The following is a 22,203-nucleotide window of genomic DNA, read 5'->3' as shown; positions in this document are numbered from 1 at the left end:
GTCATCATTAGACTCTTAATTGCAGATTTCTTTTATTATTGAATTCAAATTCCACCATCTGGCAGGATTTGAACCCAGGTCCCAAGAATATTACCTGGGTCTCTGGATTAACAGTCCAGTAATAATACTACTAGGCCATCACCTCCCTCCCCACTTATATCTAGTGAAAGTTTAATATATCAGGAGGATCATGACAACAGGGCACGTTAGAAGGATTCTTTCACCTTTTTTATAAGTCACTTTTTGTGTTGTGATTCATCTGATGCAAACATACTAATTAGGAGCAAAAGGTGGCCATTTGGTCCCCAGAGCCTTCTCTGTTATTCAGTAAAATCATGGCTGATTGGTTTGTTTCAAATTCCACATTCCTATTTGCACTGAACCTTTGATTCAGTTGTTTTATTCTAGGAAATGCAGGCTGAAAGATTTAACTATGAGAACAAACTATTATACACAAACATATAGGCCATAAAGAGATGAAGACCTTTCTTTTAAAAAGCAGAATTCTGTAATAAGGTTAGAAAGAGACCCTTGAGATTAACTGGCTCTGAAGTTATTCAGATTTTGTGGCATGTAACAACTTGAATGGTGTTGCTTTACTGGGAACCAATGACGACAGTCTGTATTTGAGGTTAGTAGCTCACCTCCACCAGAACACCATCACCTCCAAGTTCCTCTCCAAGTCACTCACCATCCTGACTTGGAAATATATCGCCGTTCCTTCATTGTTGCTGGGTCAAAATCCTGGAATTCCCTCCCTAATAGTATCGTGGGTTAACCCACAGCAGGAGGACTGCAGCGGTTCAAAAAGGCAGCTCACCACCACCTTCTCAAGGGAAACTAGGGATGGGCAAGAAATGCTGGCCAGCCTGTGACATCCACATCCCACAAATGAATTAAAAAAACCTCAAGGTTAAATGTGAACCAAGATTGTGAACAGCTCACTCAACCTCATATTGTTGCCAGGGAATGGGTTGTAGTTGATTCTGGGAATGGAGTTTGGAGCCCACAAGTAATGGCTTCAATCTCATCAATACTTAATTGAAGGAAATTCCCCTTCGTTCAATACTAGATGTTGGGTAAGCAGCAACAGTAGAGAAATTGAGAATGGGAGTGAGGTAGAGCTGGGCGATGTAAAAACGAAAGCTGCAATTTCAGATGATGTCATCAAGACAGGAGCAAGGGGAATACAGGTAACAACATGAAACACATATTTAAAGCTGAGGATGACTCCTGCCTTGCTGGCAAGTGGTTGAGGTTTTTGGACCTGTCCCAAGATGGCATTCCTGCAAAGGTGCAACATTTTACTACTGGCCTTTATAATGCTCCAACTACTCTTCAACTTGCTCATTAAATAGGTCCCATTACAGGTCACTTGCAACTAAAACATGAATATCTTGTACATGAATAATGGCTACTTGAGGAAGGCAATGAAATGATTGTTGCATGTGAAAACAAATCCCAGTGAGCAGTCAGTATCTTCAGCAAGACTAAGTATAGGAGAAAGCTGTCAGAAATTGCAAAAGACATAATATCTAAAATGGATTTTCATTCTTCCTGATTTTTCTTGTCTGTCTCCGAATTGACAATCATTTCATTCTAATCTTTGTGTGGAGGATGAAAAATGACACCCTCTCTAGGATAATATGCAACGCTGGTGATTCACTCACTAATGGATAATCCATACAAAGCACTCTCAGTGAGGCAGCCTACATTATAACAACTTTCGATAAACCAGTCTCCAAAATGATGCATTTTGTTAATGACTCCTGTGCAGAGAACTTCCATTGGCAAATGCACAGTGAACAAATGGAGGCTGTAGCAGCATGGTGATCTCACATGATAAAGAGAACTCACTATAACAGCAACAAAGAAGAGACATCGTTCCCGCTGCAATGAACACCTCAGAAGCAGACATTGAGAACAGTGAGAAATGGATATACTTGGTTCTTACCTGTCACTGTATGCAGTGGCTGTAGCAGTTGCTGGCTGTGCATACCTGTAGGCTGCATATCCACCCTATATATAAAAAAAACATGATGTCTAAGAATATGGCCAAATGGTCACATGCATACCAAAATAATGGCAAAAACTGCATTTGTTTCATTTATTATGAATTTTAAAGCAAACATTGATGTATGTTCATTGTTAACACTGCAGATTTTAAGCTTTTTTGATTTTCAGGATAGTAGAAAAATTCTTGAATGTCAACATTTAGAGGTTACCATCTACTTTCGAAGCATTAAGTTTGAAAATTTAGACAGATTGTCAAGTGCAATATTCTAACACTGCAGAGAACCCACTAAGTAATTGCGGTACAATTAACCCTAGATATTCTCTAAAAGTACCATCCCCCTTTCACTCACTGCTCTTGCTGAAATAAGGTTTTACTTCCGCCAACTCATCATGTGCAGGTAGCTCAGGGCTGTGCTGATGTTGCATGCTTCTCAACATTGTGAAACTAACAAAGTGGTGGCTGGTATTTTTACTGTTTGCCACTGGCTGTTGATCTCTACCCCTTCTTAGTGGGCTATAGTTAAAGTTACCCATCCACCTTCAGGTGAAGAAACTCCTACTAGCTAAGTCCCCAAGTAAAAAATGGAATGAAGGTGAGAAGAAAGATTGAGTGCTTTGAGATGCAAAAATGCAAAGGATAAGCCAAGAGAATAGAAGAGTTTTAAATATCCAATTCTATCTATACCAATCGCCCCCACAAACCAAATTCCTCCACATGCACTGATGTCCAAGAATCACTCATCACTTGATTAGAGAAAGAAAGTAGAATTTGAGAGAGAGAGGAATCTGACAGCCTTCACATATGAATTACAAGAAATCAGGATGGAGGTCTAGCAAGAAAATAGGAAGAAAAATGGAATGTTGGCCTTCTTTGCAAAGCAGATGGAGCATAAAAGTAGGGAAGCCTTGCCACAGTTGTATACAGCTTTAGTGAGACAGCACCTGGAAACAGCAGACAGTTTTAGTCTCCTTATTTAAGGAGGGAGTGAATTGCCTCCATTGCAAGTATGAGAAGGGTCATTATGTTGATGCTTGAGATGAGGCAAACTGGAAGGATGAGGAAAATATACGGAAAATTTGAACATGTTGTACACATATTGGATTTTAGAAGGATAACACAGGAGATCATACCAAAACAGATAACAGTAGGTTCTGAGAGAATGTCTTCCCTTGTGGGGAATCTCGAATGAGGAGACACAGTTTCAGGTTAAATGGTCTCTTGTTTAAGATAGAGAAGATGGGGAATTCTTTTCTCAGGATGTTGGCTTTTGGAGAGGAGTGGAAGTTGAGTCATTGAATATATTCAAGCCTGTGTCAGACAGTTTTTGACATACAAGGGAGTTCAGGATTATGGGTAAAGCAGGGTTGAGGTCATGATCTTGATGAACAGCAGATCTGGTTGAAGGGCTTACTCCTGCTCCATCTTCTTATACTCTTATGTCCGTACACACTACTTATGTGCCTGATATCAACTAACACAATTATATAATAGTGAACTAGTGCCTTTCCAACAGACCAATAGGGCTGAGGAGAAAATGGAATATAGTGAGCAAGAAACCTCTGACAGATGTGCAAAACTACAACCATTTCAACACTGCTCATGACTTTATTTAATATCATTACAAAATAGACGTAATGAGTAGTTGACTCTGCAGCTCAAGATTACATTTAAAACAAATGCAGTTTTAGAAAATACATATAAGATGCAATTACAGAATGAATCTTTATTTTCTAAACAATCAAGCTGTGGTATCCGTCAATCAGGAGAAATCGGAGCATGCGAATGTCCGAATCTACAGCACTAGCAATCACCAACCAAATGATCCACAGACTAATTCTGGGCGTCCCAGCATTCTCCAGAGACAGCCCTCAGCCCTATACGCTATGGCAAGCCGAGTGAAGGAAACAGCCTGGATTACTAGAGCGTGCAGCCACGATTCTCAGTATTATATAGGTATAAAATGTATATATAAAAAAGTAATAAACATTCACGATCACCATTCACTCATTGCAGCCTCTTCCGCATACCTACGAGGTTAACGTTCACGTCAAGCAAACCACATTAAACGTTCTTGCTGCAGTTAGAGGTGGGAGCTGAATACTAACCAAACTCTATAGCATATTTACGTAAGATGTGTGGAAAACAGGTTGCTTAAAGTAGCAGCTGCTTGCTTGGAACGATTTTTTAAACACAAATGTCATTACTGAAATGCAAAATGGGAAAAAAGCTAACTTTCAATGCAACAGCTGTATCAAACATTAATCCTTTCACTTCTAGAATTCCATTCTATATGAGGTCCTAATTTATTTTGAATCCTATGAATGGTAGATCTCACTGGAAAGTATACTTCACAGTAGATTTTAACCACAGTGAATATTTGGAACAGAAGAAGGGGAAGATTGTGTGGCAGCCTCACTTGTATTTATTAAGCAATTTTTAGTCTTTCAGCTGGAGTTCCCTTGCTAGATATCTGCTTCTATTTCAAGGGGAATAAAAGTTTAGGAGCAATGCCTCAAAGCTTCTCTGGGTAAATTCACTGCCAAGTGCATACTAAACGACACAAATCATAATAGAGTTTTATTTTCCGTTTGCTGCATTAGGGGCATCAAGTGGATGGTAATTGGGAAATTATCAATGGTTTGAATGTCCATGGACTAGAGTGGGAAAATTAACAGAGGTTATGAATTTGCAGTGATCCTGTTGGACATGTGCATGAGAGATGGCAGGACCTGGCTCACATGGAGTACCCTCCAAAGCTGAATAGCCTCTTGATACTACCTAGATTCACACAGATTCACTCAGGTGAGTGATTGGCAGATTTGCCTATACCATACCTAACAACAATTAATACCTGCCAGAGGGCAGAAAATGGGTGAAAAAGACCCCTTTGCAAATACCAAAAGGTGGTACTGCTGATGACTGTGCAATATCAGTAGGATGGATTGTACAATCCACCCAGTTCCAAATGAATTGCAATAGAATTAAGGTTTGTTTTTATAACATTGAGATCTGTGAAACAGGTAACAGTTTAGACCTGCTTCTAACATTACAAGGGGCCCTGTCTAACATCAATAGTTTTTAAACCTGATCAGATTCTGGAATTTTAAATCACTGTGGAATCTGATCCCCAAAACAATCTATCGCTACAAGAACAAAAAAATTCAATATTCCCTCTGCATGAAAAGTGATCAGACAGCAATAACTCTACCTGAAGTGCATTTAAATATTTATTGTATATTAACAAGAAATCTCTAATCTGAAGCTAGCCATTGAATTAAAACTTATCATCATGTGCACTGGTACATGAATTAATGGGAAAGATGGTGCATTTATGTCTTGATGCACTGGAGTGAATGGAAGTGACTTGCTTCATTGGAATTCAATGCTTAGATCCCATTAGGTTTTAGCTACACTCTCCTGCATGATTAATGTACTGCATGTCGGTTTCACATTTCCCACTGATATTGCTTCTACTCATACAAAAGGAGAGTTTTTATCACCTCATTCATCTCTCTTATTACAGACATGCGTCCTTAAAGATTTCCTCCAAGTTCCACTGTAAACAAGGCTATTGTAATTCTGTTTCCCATGACTGTTCATGACTTGGATATTTCAGGCTTCTATCAGCACATAGAAACGGGTACTGGTTTGAAAACCCATTCCTGCCTGACACTGGGAGTTTATTGTTGGGAAACGATAAATGATTGAAGGGAGAATCACCCTGGTCCTCAGACAGTCTTCTGTCAGGGAGGCAATTAGGGGAGGAATGGCTTAGTGGTATTATTACTGGACTGTCAATCCAGAGACCCAGGTAATGATCTGGGGACCTGGATTTCAATCCCACCATGGCAAAAGGTGGAATTTGAATTAAATAAAAATCTGGAATTAACAGTCTAATGATGACTATGAAGCTATCATTGATTAGCAGCAAAACCCATCCACTTCACTAGTGTTCTTCAGTGAAACTGCCATGCTTACCTAGTAAAGCCTACATGTGACTCCACTACGATGTGGGCAAATCTTAACTGCTCTCTGGGCTATTAGGGCTGGGCAATAAATGCTGGCCTAGCCAGTGATTCTCTCATCCTGTGAATGAATTATCAGAAAAAAGCCCCCAGTTGGCTCTGTAGAAGTTTGGAAGAACATGTTACATTTCCATTGCCCTCTCCTTCATGAAATGGGGTATGGGAGGGCTATTTCCAAAAACAATGGGAGACTTTACAAAGAACTTGTACTCATAGTAAATAAAGTGATCCTTAAGTACAAGGCTTTCACTGAACACCATCCTTTCAATTTGAATTTCCAACTCCACTCCACCCAAACAGATGTTCCTTGGATGAATCATTGGTATTCCACCCTTTAATCAGACCAACATGATGAGACACACTCATGGTTTTTTAATGATTCAAAGTGAAACGCATTGAGTTGGTAATAAGCATTAACCCATAAAAGGTAAACCTACCAATTATATTCATGAGGAGGGGACTCTCCTTTCAAGTTTGTGTTAGCTCATGGTGATATTACTGCATTCTTCATGAATGCTTTTATCTTCATTTGGTGCCTGCTCCCATCCCTAACTGCAGTCTTTGCTGTTAGTAGGATTTGTCACTGCAATCCACAATCTGTGCGATTGGTCTCTTCACACATTTCTATCATACCTGCGGTAACTTACTGCTATACACTGGTTCCTGATACACTATTCTATAATAAAACACAGGGAAGAACATTGGCGACGAGGCTGGAAAAGAAACAACTGAATAGAGAGAGAGACAGAGAGAAAGAACAAGAGACCCTCCTTGGATCAAGCCATTCTATTATTGGAGGATGCTTTATGCTGATAAACCTTTCAACACCAGATTCATAAAGCAAAGGACAGTCGCAGGCTGTTCAACTGCACACTCTTGAAATGATTAAACTCTTGTTAAAATTTACTCTGAGCACCGGTCATAACATTTCTTTTGTCAACTGTCTCCAATTTCCACTTAGAGATCAAAGATGATGGATTTGATTTCAAAGTCAAATGTATGCACCATACACCAGCATTCCTCAGTAATATTTTGGCTCAATTTAAAATAAAAATTCAAGGGGTACAAGATTTAGTGAACAATACTGGTAGCCTCAGCAACTGATTGAGCAAGGTATTTCTTACAGGACGGTTGCAGTACATGAACGAGTGCAACAAAAGTTGACTTTATTTGATATGTTATGTTCTTTTTAGTATCGTTGCATTTAAATGATATCCCAAAAGAAACTGCTTCCAATGTGTAATGCTTGAAGGGTTCAAGCATTAAAAGTTGGAACATTATACACTATAAATAGAAACAAAGGAAAATAATTTTTCTGTTCACTAAACTTAAAACAGAATACACCACTGAGGGGGCCTGGTGTTTCAAATTTATATAAATGGACGGGTGAAACCAGTTAACTATGAATTAGCACCCACCAGATGCCGGAGAGAAAACACAGCTAGAGAAAATATTAGCATTCTGGTTTAAAGAATGGCTTCATCAACAGAAGGGTAGCAATGTAAAATAATATTTATACTTACATAGAGATCGGCACCATAAAATCCATCCTGGTAAACCACACTGCAGAGATGCACACAGAAACACTCTGATTACTGCAATTCCAACATGCAGGGGCTAACAAAGGCAAGGTTTGTCACAAGAACTCTGTCATCTAAAATCTACCAGTAACCTTTGATCTTTTGAAAGCAGTGTTTTAATGACCAAATATTCTTTCCAGACTTTATTTCTTACCAAATCTATTGACTATGAAACAATCATTGCACCGCTGTGGAGGCAAATGCCATTTCTATTTTCCAAAAGTCATGCCATTTTCCAAATATCTCTGGCTTCTGGAGAAGTACCAGAGGTTTGGAAACCTATCAACATAACATCCCTATTCAAAAAGGGAGGGAGGCAAAAAGCGGGTAAATAGAGAGGCCCATTAGCGTAATGTCTACTGTCAGAAAAGTAATGGAATCAATTAAGGAAGAAATAGCAGAACATATGAAGAATCATAATTCGAGACAGCATGGCTGCACGAAAGGGAAATTGTATCTAACTAATTTATTAGAGTTCTTTGAGAAAGTCTCAACCAGAGCGGACAGAGGGAACCAGTAGGTAAGTTGTATTTGGACTTCCAAAAGACGTTTGACAAATTGTCTTACGAAAGGTTAAGTCATAAGAGCCCACTGTGTTAGTACATTGGAGGTAGTACATTGGCATTGAGAGAGAACTGGTTAATGGCAGGAAACTGTGAGTGAGGCAAGCAGTTCTTTATGAGTTGGTGACTTGGGACAGCAAATGTTTACAATAATATATTTATGATTTGGAGGAAGGAAGTTAATGTACTGCAGCCAAGTTTGAAGAAAACACAAGAATAGGTGGAAAGGCAGGTTGCAAGAGGGATGTAATTAGTTTACAGAGAGATATTGATAAGTTAACTGAGTGGGTAAAAGTTGGCAAATGGAGTATAATGTAAAAAATGTGAAAAGTTGTTCATTTCGGAAGGGAGAACAAAAGAACAGGCTTTGTTTAAATGGAGAGAAACTACAGAAGGCTGTTACACAAAAGGCACTTGGGGGTATGTGCACGAAACACACAGGTACAGCAGGTAACCAGGAAGGCTAATGCATTGTTTGCCTTTATTTCAAGGATTGGAAGTCTTACTGCAACTTATAAAGGTACTGGTGAGATCACATGGAGTAATGTGAACAGTTTTGCTTGCTTTAATAAGGAAAGATATTATTTCAAATGGGGGCAGTTCTGAACCTCAGAAGGTTCACTAGGAATGATCCGGTTTGGAGGGATTATGTTATGAAGAAAGATTAAACAGGTTGGGACACTACACATTGGAATTTAGAAGAATGAGAAGTGATTTCATTGAAACCTGTAGAATTCTTATGGTACTTAACAGGGTAAATGCTGAGGGAATGTCTCCCCTCATGGGACAGTCTAGGACCAGAAGGCATAGCCTCAGAATAGAGGGGTGTCAATTTAAAACCGAGATGAGGAGGAATTTCTTCTCTCAGAGGGTTGCGAGTCTTTGGACTCCTTGCCACAGAAAACATGGGACCAGAGTGCTTGTGTATATTTAAGGCGGAGATAGATGGATTCTCGATCAATTGGGGAATCAATGGTTACGGTGAAAATGGAGGAAAATTGATGTGAGGAATGCTGGAAATACTCAGGTCAGGCAGCATTTCTGACACAGAAAGAGTCAGGGCTTTTCTCTTCTTGAAAAGAAATGCAGTCAAATCGGACTAGTTAAGTTTGGGATACCTGGTCAGCATGGATGCGTCGAACTGAAGGGTCTATTTCTGTGCTGTATGATTCTATCAGTAAGTGTACACTTCACCAGGCATTTAATTCTATGCACCATTTTTACGGTAATGGTGGGCTGACAGTTCAAAAAGGATTCAAGGATTTGCAATGAGGAGTGCAATTGACCAAGGATAATACACTCACTGCTGTGCTACAACAGAACTTCATTGTCAGCTGTTTACTATCTGTATAGCAAAGCCAAAATTTTAGAACTGGATGCCAGTGTCACAAGTTATTATTTTTAAATCCAAATTGAGTCAAGTGTTCCCAAAATTATTGCATGTAAAGAATTACTTATTTTGATACACATTGTACATTATAGAAAAATTAGCACTTGAAGGATTACAGAGCCTTTCACTCCAATTTCCGTTCTCTACCTTTTACCACCCTACAATTTCTACAAATTCAGAGGGCCCATGCTTTATTTTCTTTGAGACAAACCTTCCCTCTCAGCCATCAGTGACAATGTTAGGTAACAAAAATTATCCACATGCTTTTAAACAAGAACTGGTTTAATGAATAGTTTTATATTCAAACATGCTTGTGCTAAAGGCTCCTTAAAGGATAGCTGAAAGCAGATAATAAACAGAAAAATAAAAAAAAGTCTGCAGTATACAAAGGATATTTGCTGCCAATATAACATTTCATATTTTCATTTCTCTACCTGCCTTCCTTTCCATGTGTTCACCTGACAGACAGACAGAAATGATCATTTTAAGAAGGGGACAGTGTACTGTTCTCCCATGGAGGGGAGTGCTCACTCCATTTGGCGTCAGCCTGGAGAACCATGCAGGCTAACAACAAGCAGCAAGCACGTATATGCACATTTATTTATCAACATGAAGATAAGCCAATTGAATGGAAAGTATTTGCCACAGTACCGGGCACTGATAGTCACTGACATAGCATTAATAGAATTGGCTTTGCTGGATGCATGTGGGCCACATCACAAACGCGTGAATTGCTGTCACAGCGGATGGCTTGCTATCTGAAGCAGCTGGTCGAGAGAGGAGGGAAATAAACTGACATCAACTCAAAGCCATCAATTATTAGCCACTTTAGAAAGGAAGTTAAATTGATTGTCACTCACAGCTGAATTACAAAATCATTAAGGGAACAAAAGTTTAATACTTCAACAAATTAAAGGAGCTGTGTAATGTACAGAACACATAGAAACATCATCTACTTTGGTTTACAAATTTATACAATCTTATTATGCTTAATTTAGCTCAGAAAAACATTTAGTGCTAAGAGTAAAATATACCAACAGACTGTAAATCAAGGTGGAAGATGCACCATAAAGTAACCACTAACCTTTCCAGTATTGTCGGAAAAAGACATTTTGTCAAAGTTTTTCATCTTGCACCCATCATGACAATCGCAAGAAATATCAATGTAAAGGAAAAACAACATATACTGTATGAGAGGAGTGTGCTGATTGGTTGGCAATTGGAACTGATTGCTGGGGTCATTGCCTTAGAGAATCCAACAGGTGGATGGTAACTGACGGTTAACTGCCACGTTCTGTTTACATTTTAACCCAGGCAGGTTGTCTCTGGTCAAGGCATTGCCTTTAAAATGAACAAGATAACTGCCATCATCTATGTGTTAACTGGAAACATGCATACATTTTTTTTTTCTATCAAAAGAATAAACCTCGCAGCGGAGTTCCCAGCACATGCACATTGCGAGCCGGACAGATGATCCTGAATGTGTTATCAACATAATCCTTTCCACACATAGGATTAATTCAGTAAATGTTGTCCAATTGTGGAATCACATCATCTGTTGGGCACTGTGTTGTGAATTTTGCAAACTCAGGCTGGTTGTGCGTGGTCAGTTATTGCAGCTGAAGGTCTCAACAGAAGTTGGCCAATAGGCTCATTGTGGACAGTACAGAAACCCATGGCTAACTTCTCAACTAGCTCATTTGATTGCTTCATTTCAAATGTGAATTTCAGCACAGGATGATGTCCATTAATGTGTGTTCGGAAATTCTTTCAAGCAGCTACAGATTCAAACATAGCAATCATATCATTTACACATTAGAAACATGCAAGGGATAGGAGTCAGAGATAGTAGGAACTGCAGATGCTGGAAAATCTGAGATAACAAGGTGTAGAGCTGGATGGACACAGCAGGCCAAGCAGCATTATAGGAGCAGGAAGGCTGACGTCTCGGGCCTAGACCCTTCATGAGAAATGGGGGAGGGAAAGAGGGTTCTGAAATAAATAGGGAGAGAGGGGGAGGCGGATAGAAGATGGATAGAGGAGAAGATAGGTGGAGAGGAGACAGACAGGTCAAAGAGGCTGGGATGGAGCCAGTAAAGGGGAGTGTAGGTAGGGAGGAGATAGGTCAGTCCAGGGAGGACGGACAGGTCAAGGGGGTGGGATGAGGTTAGTAGGTAGGAAATGGGGTTGGGGCTTGAGGTGGGAGGAAGAACAGGTTAGGGAGGCGGGGATGAGCTGGGCTGGTTTTGGGATGCGGTAGGGGGAGGGGAGATTTTGAAGCTACTATAGTACTGCACTGAAGATGTTGTTCCTTCCTTGAATGGTTAATAGGCTAGCAATGTCAAATAAACACACTGTCACTGCATTGTTATTCAGAGAATCTCTAAAGTGCAGAAGAGGCGATTCAGTCGATTGAGTCTGCACGAACCCTTTGAAGAGCAAGACAAACACCTTGATGAGTGCAAGACAAAAAGCTTCAAAAATGTCTTTTTTCTCAAGTTCTGCATTACCGAACAACAATCTTTCCAGTGTAGTTGCTTACATTGTTCGCAGCCACTCAGATGAAGATCATTCACCCCAGACTCAGAGGCCATGTGTTACAGGTAACAAAACTCAGCATATGCAGTGGAGAAGACAATTTCACAGTGAGCAGAGACCCTCACCAAATATGGTGAAAATTTAATAAAGTGTGCAAAATTTCATACCCGATGGAGAAAGGGAGCCAACAGCACAGCATTTCTAAAGACATACAAAAGTTTAAAAGTAATGATCTAGGCTGAACCAGGCACTTGTAATTCACTATTATATTTAAAAATTTCACATAGAAATGAACAAATTAAAGAGAGAACAGACCGTGGACTCATCCTCCAGTTACCCTGAATCATTCTATTGAATTCATTCTTAATTATGCACTTAATTGCAATAACATGCTACTTCTACTAACCATACTGCGCATTGACAGCTGATACAACTTAACCCAGTTAGTCTTTTCTCTACTTCAGACACTGCCTGGCAAGTACAATATGATATTACTGTCTACCATAGGCAGATCTCATTCTTGTAAACTGGAATGACTATTCCATTACTCCATGAATTTTACACAACTGCCATAATTTTCTATATTAAACTCAGTCAGGGCAAAATTCTGACTGAAGATGCTTTATTGTTCAGTTAGCTGTTAGGGGTAGAGGTCAATCTAGGATTCTTTTAAGTACTATTTAGAGTAGTTACAAAATTGAGACATGAAGCAAATAGTACAAAATGTTCAGAATAACTGGGGATGGCACTGAGGTTAGATTTAGTGACATTTGAAAACTTCATGCACATGGTTCCTTCACTTCTAGTCAAGTCTCCTTACCCTCCGTAGGCCGGAATGGCGGCAGGGGGCGCTGCTGCACGGAATGCACTGTAGACTGCACGACCCCGTCCTCTCAGGGCACCTCTCAATGCAGCTGCGGTGGTGGCTGCTTGATATGGGAAACCAGGAACTAAGGATTTGGGAATGCAAGAGTGAATATTAGGACAATGTCACAAGCATTAAACCCAAATAACTAACAAGGAAACCAATCTCTTCATGAAGGGAAACTGTGGTTGTGACTATCAAGAACAGTCAAAGTGTGACAATGAAAATGCACTGACAAGCATACAGCTTTTACTATAAACTAAATGACTTTGAATAAATAAATCAAGTCCTAGAAAGCTTGTTTATATAACTCAAAACTGCTGCAGCTTATGGCTCCTCCTGCTGGATGATCTGCTGTCAGGGTAAATGTCTCTCACTGCAGTCCCGCCTGCAACTTGTGTGTGACATCCGTCATCCACCTGTGCATAGGTCAACCTCTCTCTCTCTGCTGCCTCCAGTTTGACCTCCAAAAATGATCGCTGTAGCTTTTCAGCTCTGAACAAATGGCTGAAACACTGCCATTTTATTTTCTGCATATTAATTTTTAAGTGCTCATATTGATTTTGCAATTTTAACTGCCTTTTTAAACTGTCTTATGGTCTGCATACGGAATTTTCAGTATGTCTTCTTCACATCCATATTTCAAAAGCATTTATTTTGTTCCACAGACCTTTACTTATTGTCCATGTTTCAGAGACAAACCGGAGGCAGATGCATGCTGTGTCTTAGTAGCCTTTGTCCCCTCGTTACAAGTTTGCATTTTCTTGTCATTAACACATCCCTCATTTCCATGAAGTTACTTTTGGCTGTCTCTATCCTTCAACTTCTGCATCACATCTGCCATTTTCTGTTATAACTTGTTCTACATAAATAAATCTATTCCAACTTGTTCCAGTGTAACACTATCCATTCCAGTCTTCACTAGTTTATTTTTGAATGTATTCCCTCTAACTCCTGCTTTTGTCTTTTTGGTGTTCGTGCTGAATCAGTATTCTAAACTTCTGTATTTTACTTGATCTATGATAATTTAAGGTCCTCTTCTGATTCTGCCAATGGTGCTGTGTCATTAGCATGCTGCGTGTTTGTCAGGTTTTTGCCTTCAGTTTTTACACCTGGAAATACATCCAAGTTCTCTGAATATTTGTTCTCTGTACAAATTGAGAAATTTTAGCAACAGTGAACAGCCTTGTTGTAGTTCTGAGAGATTCCGATTGCCCATCAACTAGCCAGATGCTTCAATATTAGCTCTGCATAAATCTCCCACCTTTACTCAATGTCACAGTTCAGCAACATATTTATTAATTTTTCGTGATCATTCTTAGGTTAAATAATTCCTCTCTTTCTCCTACTCCAATTCTAAATCAAGTTTCACCAAATATGTTTTCTTTCCAAGGTTACTTTAATGAGATGACTCATGAAGCCTATGAAGTGCAGAGTCAAATGCATTATACCGTTCAGTCCTACCTTTTCTTAATTCAGAAAAAAATGACTCACTCTGAAGTTCCTGTTTCTTTATGATCAGTAGGTTATCCTCTTAAAATTTGAGGTGTATTTGACACCAAATAAATGTTAGTATACTATAGGCAAACTATCACATACGTCTTACATAATTTTGTTTTTACTTTGAGTGAATACTTCTCTGTTGTTATCCTTCAACATGCCAAGGTCTAAATGATTGCACATCTCTTTTTTGGCGTTTTCAGTTTCAACATTTTTGCCAGCAAGAGGCAATGATAGTAATTTATATCCATGCCAGAACATATGAATGTTCTTATATTCTGCTTCTGTATATTATTTGACCATCGCATAATCATATTTGTTTTCCATGAACGATGGACTGTTCCAAGTGTGCATTGTTTTTGGGTACCTAAAAGGTGTTTGTCAAGTTTTCCTTTCTAAGATCTTCTGATCTTCCTGAGATTGGCCAGTAACCTTGAACTGATGTATTTCTAATGACTTTTTAAAAAAAAAAAAAAATGAATGTAGCAAGATTGAGGAGTCAGAACAAGAACTGGAAAGCAAATGGGAAAAACATGAGAGAACATCCAACATGCTGAAAATGAAATATTACCAAATGGAAAATAAAAGAGACAAGGATTGGATGACAGATGTGATTCTGGCCATGGTGATAGAGCAGGGAGAAAAGAAATACACCCAAATATGATGACATTGAAAAGAGAATAAAGAAGGCAGTTAAAGAGAAATGGTCTAATGAGATATAAGATGAAGTGTTGGAGCTGGAGAGACATCGCAACATGAGAATTGCAGCAAAAGGTAGATTCTTTGACATATAGAAGGAAAGGGATGCAGCAGCAAAAAAAATGTGGGTGGCATGGTGACTCAGTGGTTAGCACTGCTGCTGCACAGCGCCAGGGACCCAGGTTTGAATCCACCATCGGGCGACTATCTGTGTGGAATTTGTACATTCTCCCCGTGTCTGTGTGGGTTTCCTCTGGGTGCCCCGGTTTCCTCTCACAGTCCAAAGATGAGCAGGCTAGGCTGATTGGCCAGGCTAAATTGCCCGTAGAGTTCAGGGATGTGTAGATTAGGTGGGTTATGCAGGATGGGTCTAGGTGGGATGCTGTGAGGGTCAGTATGGATTTGTTGGGCCAAAGGGGCTGTTGCCACACTGTACAGATTCTATGAAAAAAAATATATATAGTTGAATTGTATAACGATACAAGTTGATGGAATCTTCAAAATATAAAGGCAAGCATTTGGCGAAACATAGAGGTAAAAAATGCTTTGAAATTGGTAACTACAGGAAACCTCAAATAGAAGTAGAACAAACCTTCTAAAAATCCTTAGAGATACAGAATTAAAGTGATAACAAAAGTTTGTGATCAAATATATACCAGTGCCTTTTTTCCAAAAGACTTGAGAGATTCATTAAGCATTCTTACCTATGAAACATAAAACAATGGAGCACATTTTTTTTGCTGCTGCATCCCTTTCCTTCTTTCTGTCAAAGAATCTACCTTTTGCTGCAATTCTCAGGTTGCGATGTCTCTCCAGCTCCAACACTTCATCTCATATCTCATTAGACCATTTCTCTTTAACTGCCTTCTTTATTCTCTTTTCAATGTCATCATATTTGGGTGTATTTCTTTTCTCCCTGCTCTATCACCATGGCCAGAATCACATCTGTCATCCAATCCTTGTCTCTTTTATTTTCCATTTGGTAATATTTCATTTTCAGCATGTTGGATGTTCTCTCTCATGTTTTTCCCATTTGCTTTCCAGTTCTTGTTCTGACTCCTCAATCTTGCTACATTCATTTTTTTTTTTTTTAAAAAGTCATTAGAAACACATCAGTTCAAGGTTACTGGCCAATCTCAGGAAGATCAGAAGATCTTAGAAAGGAAAACTTGACAAACACCTTTTAGGTACCCAAAAACAATGCACACTTGGAACAGTCCATCGTTCATGGAAAACAAATATGATTATGCGATGGTCAAATAATATACAGAAGCAGAATATAAGAACATTCATATATTCTGGCCTGGATATAAATTACTATCATTGCCTCTTGGTGGCAAAAATGTTGAAACTGAAAACGCCAAAAAAGAGATGTGCAATCATTTAGACCTTGACATGTTGAAGGATAACAACAGAGAAGTATTCACTCAAAGTAAAAACAAAATTATGTAAGACGTATGTGATAGTTTGCCTATAGTATACTAACATTTATTTGGTGTTAAATACACCTCAAATTTTAAGAGGATAACCTACTGATCATAAAGAAACAGGAACTTCAGAGTGAGTCATTTTTTTCTGAATTAAGAAAAGGTAGGACTGAACAGTATAATGCATTAGACTCTGCACTTCATATATGCAGGGACAATTCTTCTGATTCAGCCCTGAGCAACGAGCTGAAAGTTTCCTCTGGTAATGCATGTCAGGGTTCTGGATGCAGAAGTGGATGCAGAAGTCTCAAAACAGGGTTTGACATCAAGCGTGTCTTCACAATGTATTCTCAAGGCTGCTGGAGGACAAGCTGGGGAGTTACATGCATGTGTCATACAAGGTTCATCCATAACCTATGGTGGGAGGCCACCGTAAAAGCAAATATGCTGCTACAATATATTGTGAGGAAAACTGAATATTAAAATGCATTTACAAGGCCTTAGTTAGAATGCATGTATTATTTAAATTTCTTCAGGTGGATGAGACAAAGGTGCTGGAAAAGATCAAGAGCCGGATTATAACACTAACACTTAAAGAGAATTTGAGAACAGTGCTGAACATGGTGCAGTCGTCAGCAAACATCCCCACTTCTGACCTGTGATGGAGGGAAGATCATTGATGAAGCAGCTGAAGATGGTTGGATGCTACCCTGAGGAACTCCTGCAGCTGAGATGATTCACCTGCAATAATCTTTGTGCCAGATAGGACTCCCAACTCGTGGAGCGTTTCCATCCCCTGCCTCAACACCCACTGACTCATTTTGTAATCGCCTCTTGATGACTTCCACCTGTACACTAAATTGACTGCAACAGTTCAAGGTGGCAACTCACCACCAGTTCCTCAAAGGCAGCTAGGAATGGGCAAAAAATGCTGGCTCAGCCAGTGATGCACACATTCCATGAAGTAAGAAAAAAAATCAAGTGAAGTTACCCTTAACTTCAATTCTGGAGCTGAGCTCTTTTACTCATGTTTGGTTCAAAGCTGTGACGAGGTCAGGAACTGAATGGCCCTGGCAGAATCCAAACTGAGTGTCAGTGAACAGGTTATTCCTTTGCAAGTGCGGCTTGATAGCACTGTTGATGACTGTTGATGTTGATCATCTGCAGAGTGATAAAGCACAGATTGATACAGTGGAAACTGACCAGGTTGGATTTGTCTTGCTTGTGTACAGGACAGACCTGGGCGATTTTCCACATGGTCAAGTGGATAACCAGTTTTGCAGCTGTATTGCAGCACAAGTCTTCAGTAGTATTACCAGAATGTTATCAGGGCATGGAGCCTTACAGAATCCGGTGTCTTCAGCCAGTTCTTGATATCACGTGGAGTGATTTGAATTGGCTGAAAACTGGCAGCTATGATTCTGGTCAGCTCAGGTGGTGGTTGAGATGGATCATCTGCTGCTTCAGCCCTGCCTTTTGTACTGACATGCTGAGCTTCCTCCATTGCTGAAGACGGAAATGTATATGAAACCTCTATCTCCAGTGAGCTGTTTAATTGTTCACCACAATTCATGTCTGTATGTGGCAAGACTGCAGAGTTTAGATCCGATCCGTTGGTTGAGATCGCTTAGTCCTGTCTGTTCCATTGTCTGACATTTTCCTGTGTTGTAGCTTTATGAGAGGAACACTTCATTTATGCCTGCTTCTGGCATGCCTCGGCATTCTTTTTTGAACGAGATTGATCCTATAGGAGAGAATTCTTAGGGATAGGATTTACACACATTTGGAAAAGCATGGCCTAATTAGGAACAGTCAGCATGGCTTATTAACTTGATTGCATTTTTCGAGGAAGTGACGAAGGTGATTGATGAGAGCAGAGCTGTGGATGTTGTTTATGTGGATTTTAGTAAGACTTTCAGCAAGATCCCTCAAGGTAGGCTCATCCAGAAGATTAAGATGCATGGGATCCAGTGACTTGGCTGCGTGGATTCAGGATCGGCTTGCCCATAGAAGGCAGAGGGTCATGGTGGAAGGGTGCTTTTCAGGCTGGAGGTCCATGACTAGTGGTGTTCCGCATGGATCTGTACTGGGACCTCTGCTGTTTGTGATACAGACGATACAAAGATCGGTGGGGTTATAGATAGTGTAGAAGGTTGTCATAGGATACAGCGGGATAAGATCAGTTGCAGATGTGGGCAGAGAAATGGCAGATGGAGATTAATCCAAGTGTGAGGTGCTGCATTTTGAGAGATCAAATGTTAAGGAAAAGTATACACTTAATGGCAGGACTCTGAACAGCACTGATGTACAGAAGGATCTTGGGGTTCAAGTCTATAGCTCCCTGAAAGTAGCCACGCAAGTAGAAGGGTGGTAAAGGCCTCATAGGGCATGTTTGCGTTTATTGATCGGAGAATTGAGTACAAGATGGATTGAATTGTGGATCATTGGGATACCTTCTGGGGAAGGTGGGACCTATACAGGAAGGATGGGTTGCACTTGAACTGGAGGGGCACCAATATCCTGGGCGGGAGATTTGCTAGAGCTCTTCAGGACGATTTAAACTAGTTTGGCAGGGGGATGGAAACCAAAGCTACAGATCAGAGGATGGGGTAGCCAGTGTACAGACAGATACAGCAAGCAGACTGTCTATGAGGAAGGATAAGCAGTTAATAGGGCAAAGTGACAGTCAGTGTGACAGGTTGAGGTGTCTACTTCAATGCAAAGAGTGTCAGGAATTAGGGTAACAAACTTAGAGCATGGATCAGTACTTGAAGCTACGATGTTGTGGCCATTACGGACACTTGGACAACACGGGGCAGGAATGGTTGTTGGATGTTCCGGGGTTTAGATGTTTCAATAGAAATAGGGAGGGAGGTAGAAGAGGTGGGGGAATAGCATTGCTAATCAGGGATGGTATCACAGGTGCAGAAAGGTTTCTCCACTGAGTCAGTATGGGTGGAAGGCAGAAACAGGAAAGGAGCAGTTACTTTATTGGGAGTTTTCTATAGACCCCCCCCAAAGCAACAGAGACACTGAGGAACAGATTGGGAGACAGATTTTGGGAAGGTGCAGAAGTGATAGGGTTGTTGTCATGGGTGATTTCAACTTCCCTAATATAGACTGGAACCTCCTAAGTGCAAATAGTTTGGATGGAGCAGATTTTGTCAGGTGTGTCCAGGAAGGATTTCTGACTCAATATGTAGATAGGCTGACTAGAGGGGAGGCCACAGTGGATTTGGTGCTTGGCAACGAACCAGGTCAGGTGTCAGATCTCTCAGTGGGAGAGCATTTCGGTGATAGGGATCACAACTCCCTGACCTTTACTATAGCCATGGAGGGGGATAGGAGCAGATGGTATGGGAAAGTATTTAACTGGGGGAGGGGGAATTACAATGCTATTAGGCAAGAACTACAGAGCACCAGTTGGGATCAGATGTTCTCAGGGAAATGAATGATAGAAATGTGGAGGTTGTTTAGGGAGCAGTTGCTACAGTGCTGGATAGGTTTGTCCCACTGAGGCAAGGAAAGGATGGTAAGGTGAAGGAACCTTGGATGAGAAGACATGTTGAACACCTTGTCAAGAGGAAGAAGGAAGCTTACTTGAGGTTGAGGAAATAAGGATCGGACAAGGCTCTAGAAGTCTACAAGGTAGCCAGGAAGGAACTGAAGAATGGACTTAGGAGAGCTAGAAGGGGGTATGAGAAAACCTTGGCGGGTAGGATTAAGGAAAACCCCAAAGTGTTCTATACTTATGTGACGAACAAGAGGATGGCCGGAGTGAAGATAGGGCCAATCAGGGACAGTGGAGGAAACTTGTGTGCAGAGTCAGAGGAGGTAGGAGAGGTCCTTAATGAATACTTTGCTTCAGTATTCACCAGTGAGAGGGAACTTGACATTTGTGAGGACAGCATGAAACAGGCACATGTGCTCGGACAGCTTGTTGTTAGGAAGGAGGATGTACTAGAAATTTTGAAAAACATGATGACAGATAAGTCCCCTGGGCCAGACAGGAATTACAGTCAGTCAGTCAGTCAGTCTTACTTCTGTGGTGGGCAAATTATTGGAGAGGATTCTGAGAGATAGTATTTATGATTATTTGGAAAAGCACAGTTTGATTAGAAATAGTCAGCATAGCTTTGTGAGGGGTAGGTCATGCCTCACAAGCCTTACTGAATTCTTTGAGGATGTGAAAAAACACATCGATGAAGGTAGAGCAGTGGATGTGGTGTATATGGATTTTAGCGAGGCACTCGATAAGGTTCCACATGGTAGGCTCATTCAGAAAGTAAGGAGGCATGGGATTCAGGGAAATTTAGCTGTCTGGATACAAAACTGGCTGTCCAATAGGAGACAGAGGGTGGTAGTAGATGGAAAGTATTCAGCCTGGAGCTCGGTGACCAGTGGTGTTCCGCAGAGATCTGTTCTGGGACCTCTGCTCTTTGTGATCCTTATAAATGACTTGGATGAGGAAGTGGAAGGGTGGGTTAGTAAGTTTGCCGATGACACGAAGGTTGGTGGAGTTGTGGACAGCGTGGAGGGCTGTTGTAGGTTACAACAGGACATTGACAGGATGCAGAGCTGAGCAAAGAAGTGGCAGATGGAATTCAACCCAGAAAAGTGTGAAGTAATTCATTTTGGAAGGTCAAATTTAAATGCAGAATACAGGGTTAATGGCAGGATTCTCAGCAGTGTGGAGGAACAGAAGGATGAGAGGTGACTTGATAGAGGTTTACAAGATGATGAGAGGCATAGATACAGTGGATAGTCAGAGACTTTTTCCCAGGGTGGAAATGACTATTACGAGGGGACATAACTTTAAGGTGATTGGAGGATGGTATAGGGGAGATGTTAGAGGTAGGTTCTTTACACAGAGTGGTGGGTGTGTGGAATGTGCTGCTGGCAGTGGTAGTGGAGTCAGATACTTTAGAGACTTTTAAACGACTCTTGGATAGGCACATGGAGGATAGTGAAATGTAGGGTATGCAGGTTAGATTGATCTTAGTAGGATAATAGGTCGGCACAACATCATGGGCTGAAGGGCCTGTACTGTTCTATGTTCTAGTCATGCTGCAGCTTTATAAGACTTTGATTAAGCCACACTTAAGAGTATTGCATTCAGTTCCGGTCACATTACAGGAAGGATGTGGAGGCTTTGGAGGGTGCAGAAGAGGTTTACCAGGATGCTGCCTCGATTATAGGGTATGAGCTATAAGGAGAGGCTAGAAAAACACAGGTTATTTTCTCTTGAGTGGTGCAGGATGAGGGGAGACTTGATAGAAGTCTATAAAATTATGAGATGCATAGATACGGTTGAATGTCAGAACATTTTTCCCAGAGTTAACATATCTAATACTAGGGGGCATGCATTTAAGGTTAGAGGGGTAAAAGTTCAAAGGAGACATAAGGGGAAAGGGTTTTACACAGGGTTGTGACAGGAGTCTGGAATGCACTGCCAGGGGCGGTGGTGGAGGCAGATATAATAGGGGCATTTAAGGGACTTTTAGATAAACACACGAATATATGAATGTTGCACATGTATAAGGAATGCAGGGATATGGTCCAAGGGCAGGCAGAAGAGATTAGTTTCATTTGGCGTCAT

At 40.5% G+C, this 22,203-nt stretch overlaps 1 protein-coding gene across 8 annotated transcripts in view; it reads right to left on the bottom strand.

The window, feature by feature from the left end:
- The window catches only part of LOC109931731 (RNA binding protein fox-1 homolog 1-like), a 230,887-nt gene that overhangs the window by 15,920 nt on the left and 192,764 nt on the right, over window positions 1-22,203 (bottom strand). For 5 of the 8 annotated variants that reach the window (XM_048617752.1, XM_048617748.1, XM_048617750.1 and 2 more), the window contains 3 exons: window positions 12,934-13,063; window positions 6,676-6,718; window positions 1,955-2,019 (listed from right to left, as the gene is read on the bottom strand). In XM_048617752.1, the coding sequence (XP_048473709.1) occupies window positions 1,955-2,019; window positions 6,676-6,718; window positions 12,934-13,063 (238 nt within the window). Of the gene's footprint in view, window positions 1-1,954; window positions 2,020-6,675; window positions 6,719-7,565; window positions 7,606-12,933; window positions 13,064-22,203 lie in introns of all 8 variants that reach the window. The other 3 variants (XM_048617749.1, XM_020530996.2, XR_007265719.1) reach the window with 2 other exon arrangements.

This window comes from Rhincodon typus, chromosome 37, assembly GCF_021869965.1.
Source record: "Rhincodon typus isolate 14 chromosome 37, sRhiTyp1.1, whole genome shotgun sequence".
Classification (NCBI taxonomy): Eukaryota; Metazoa; Chordata; class Chondrichthyes; order Orectolobiformes; family Rhincodontidae; genus Rhincodon; species Rhincodon typus.
The sequence above is the reverse complement of the archived record's forward strand: the minus strand, read 5'-3'. Positions and strand labels throughout refer to the sequence as shown.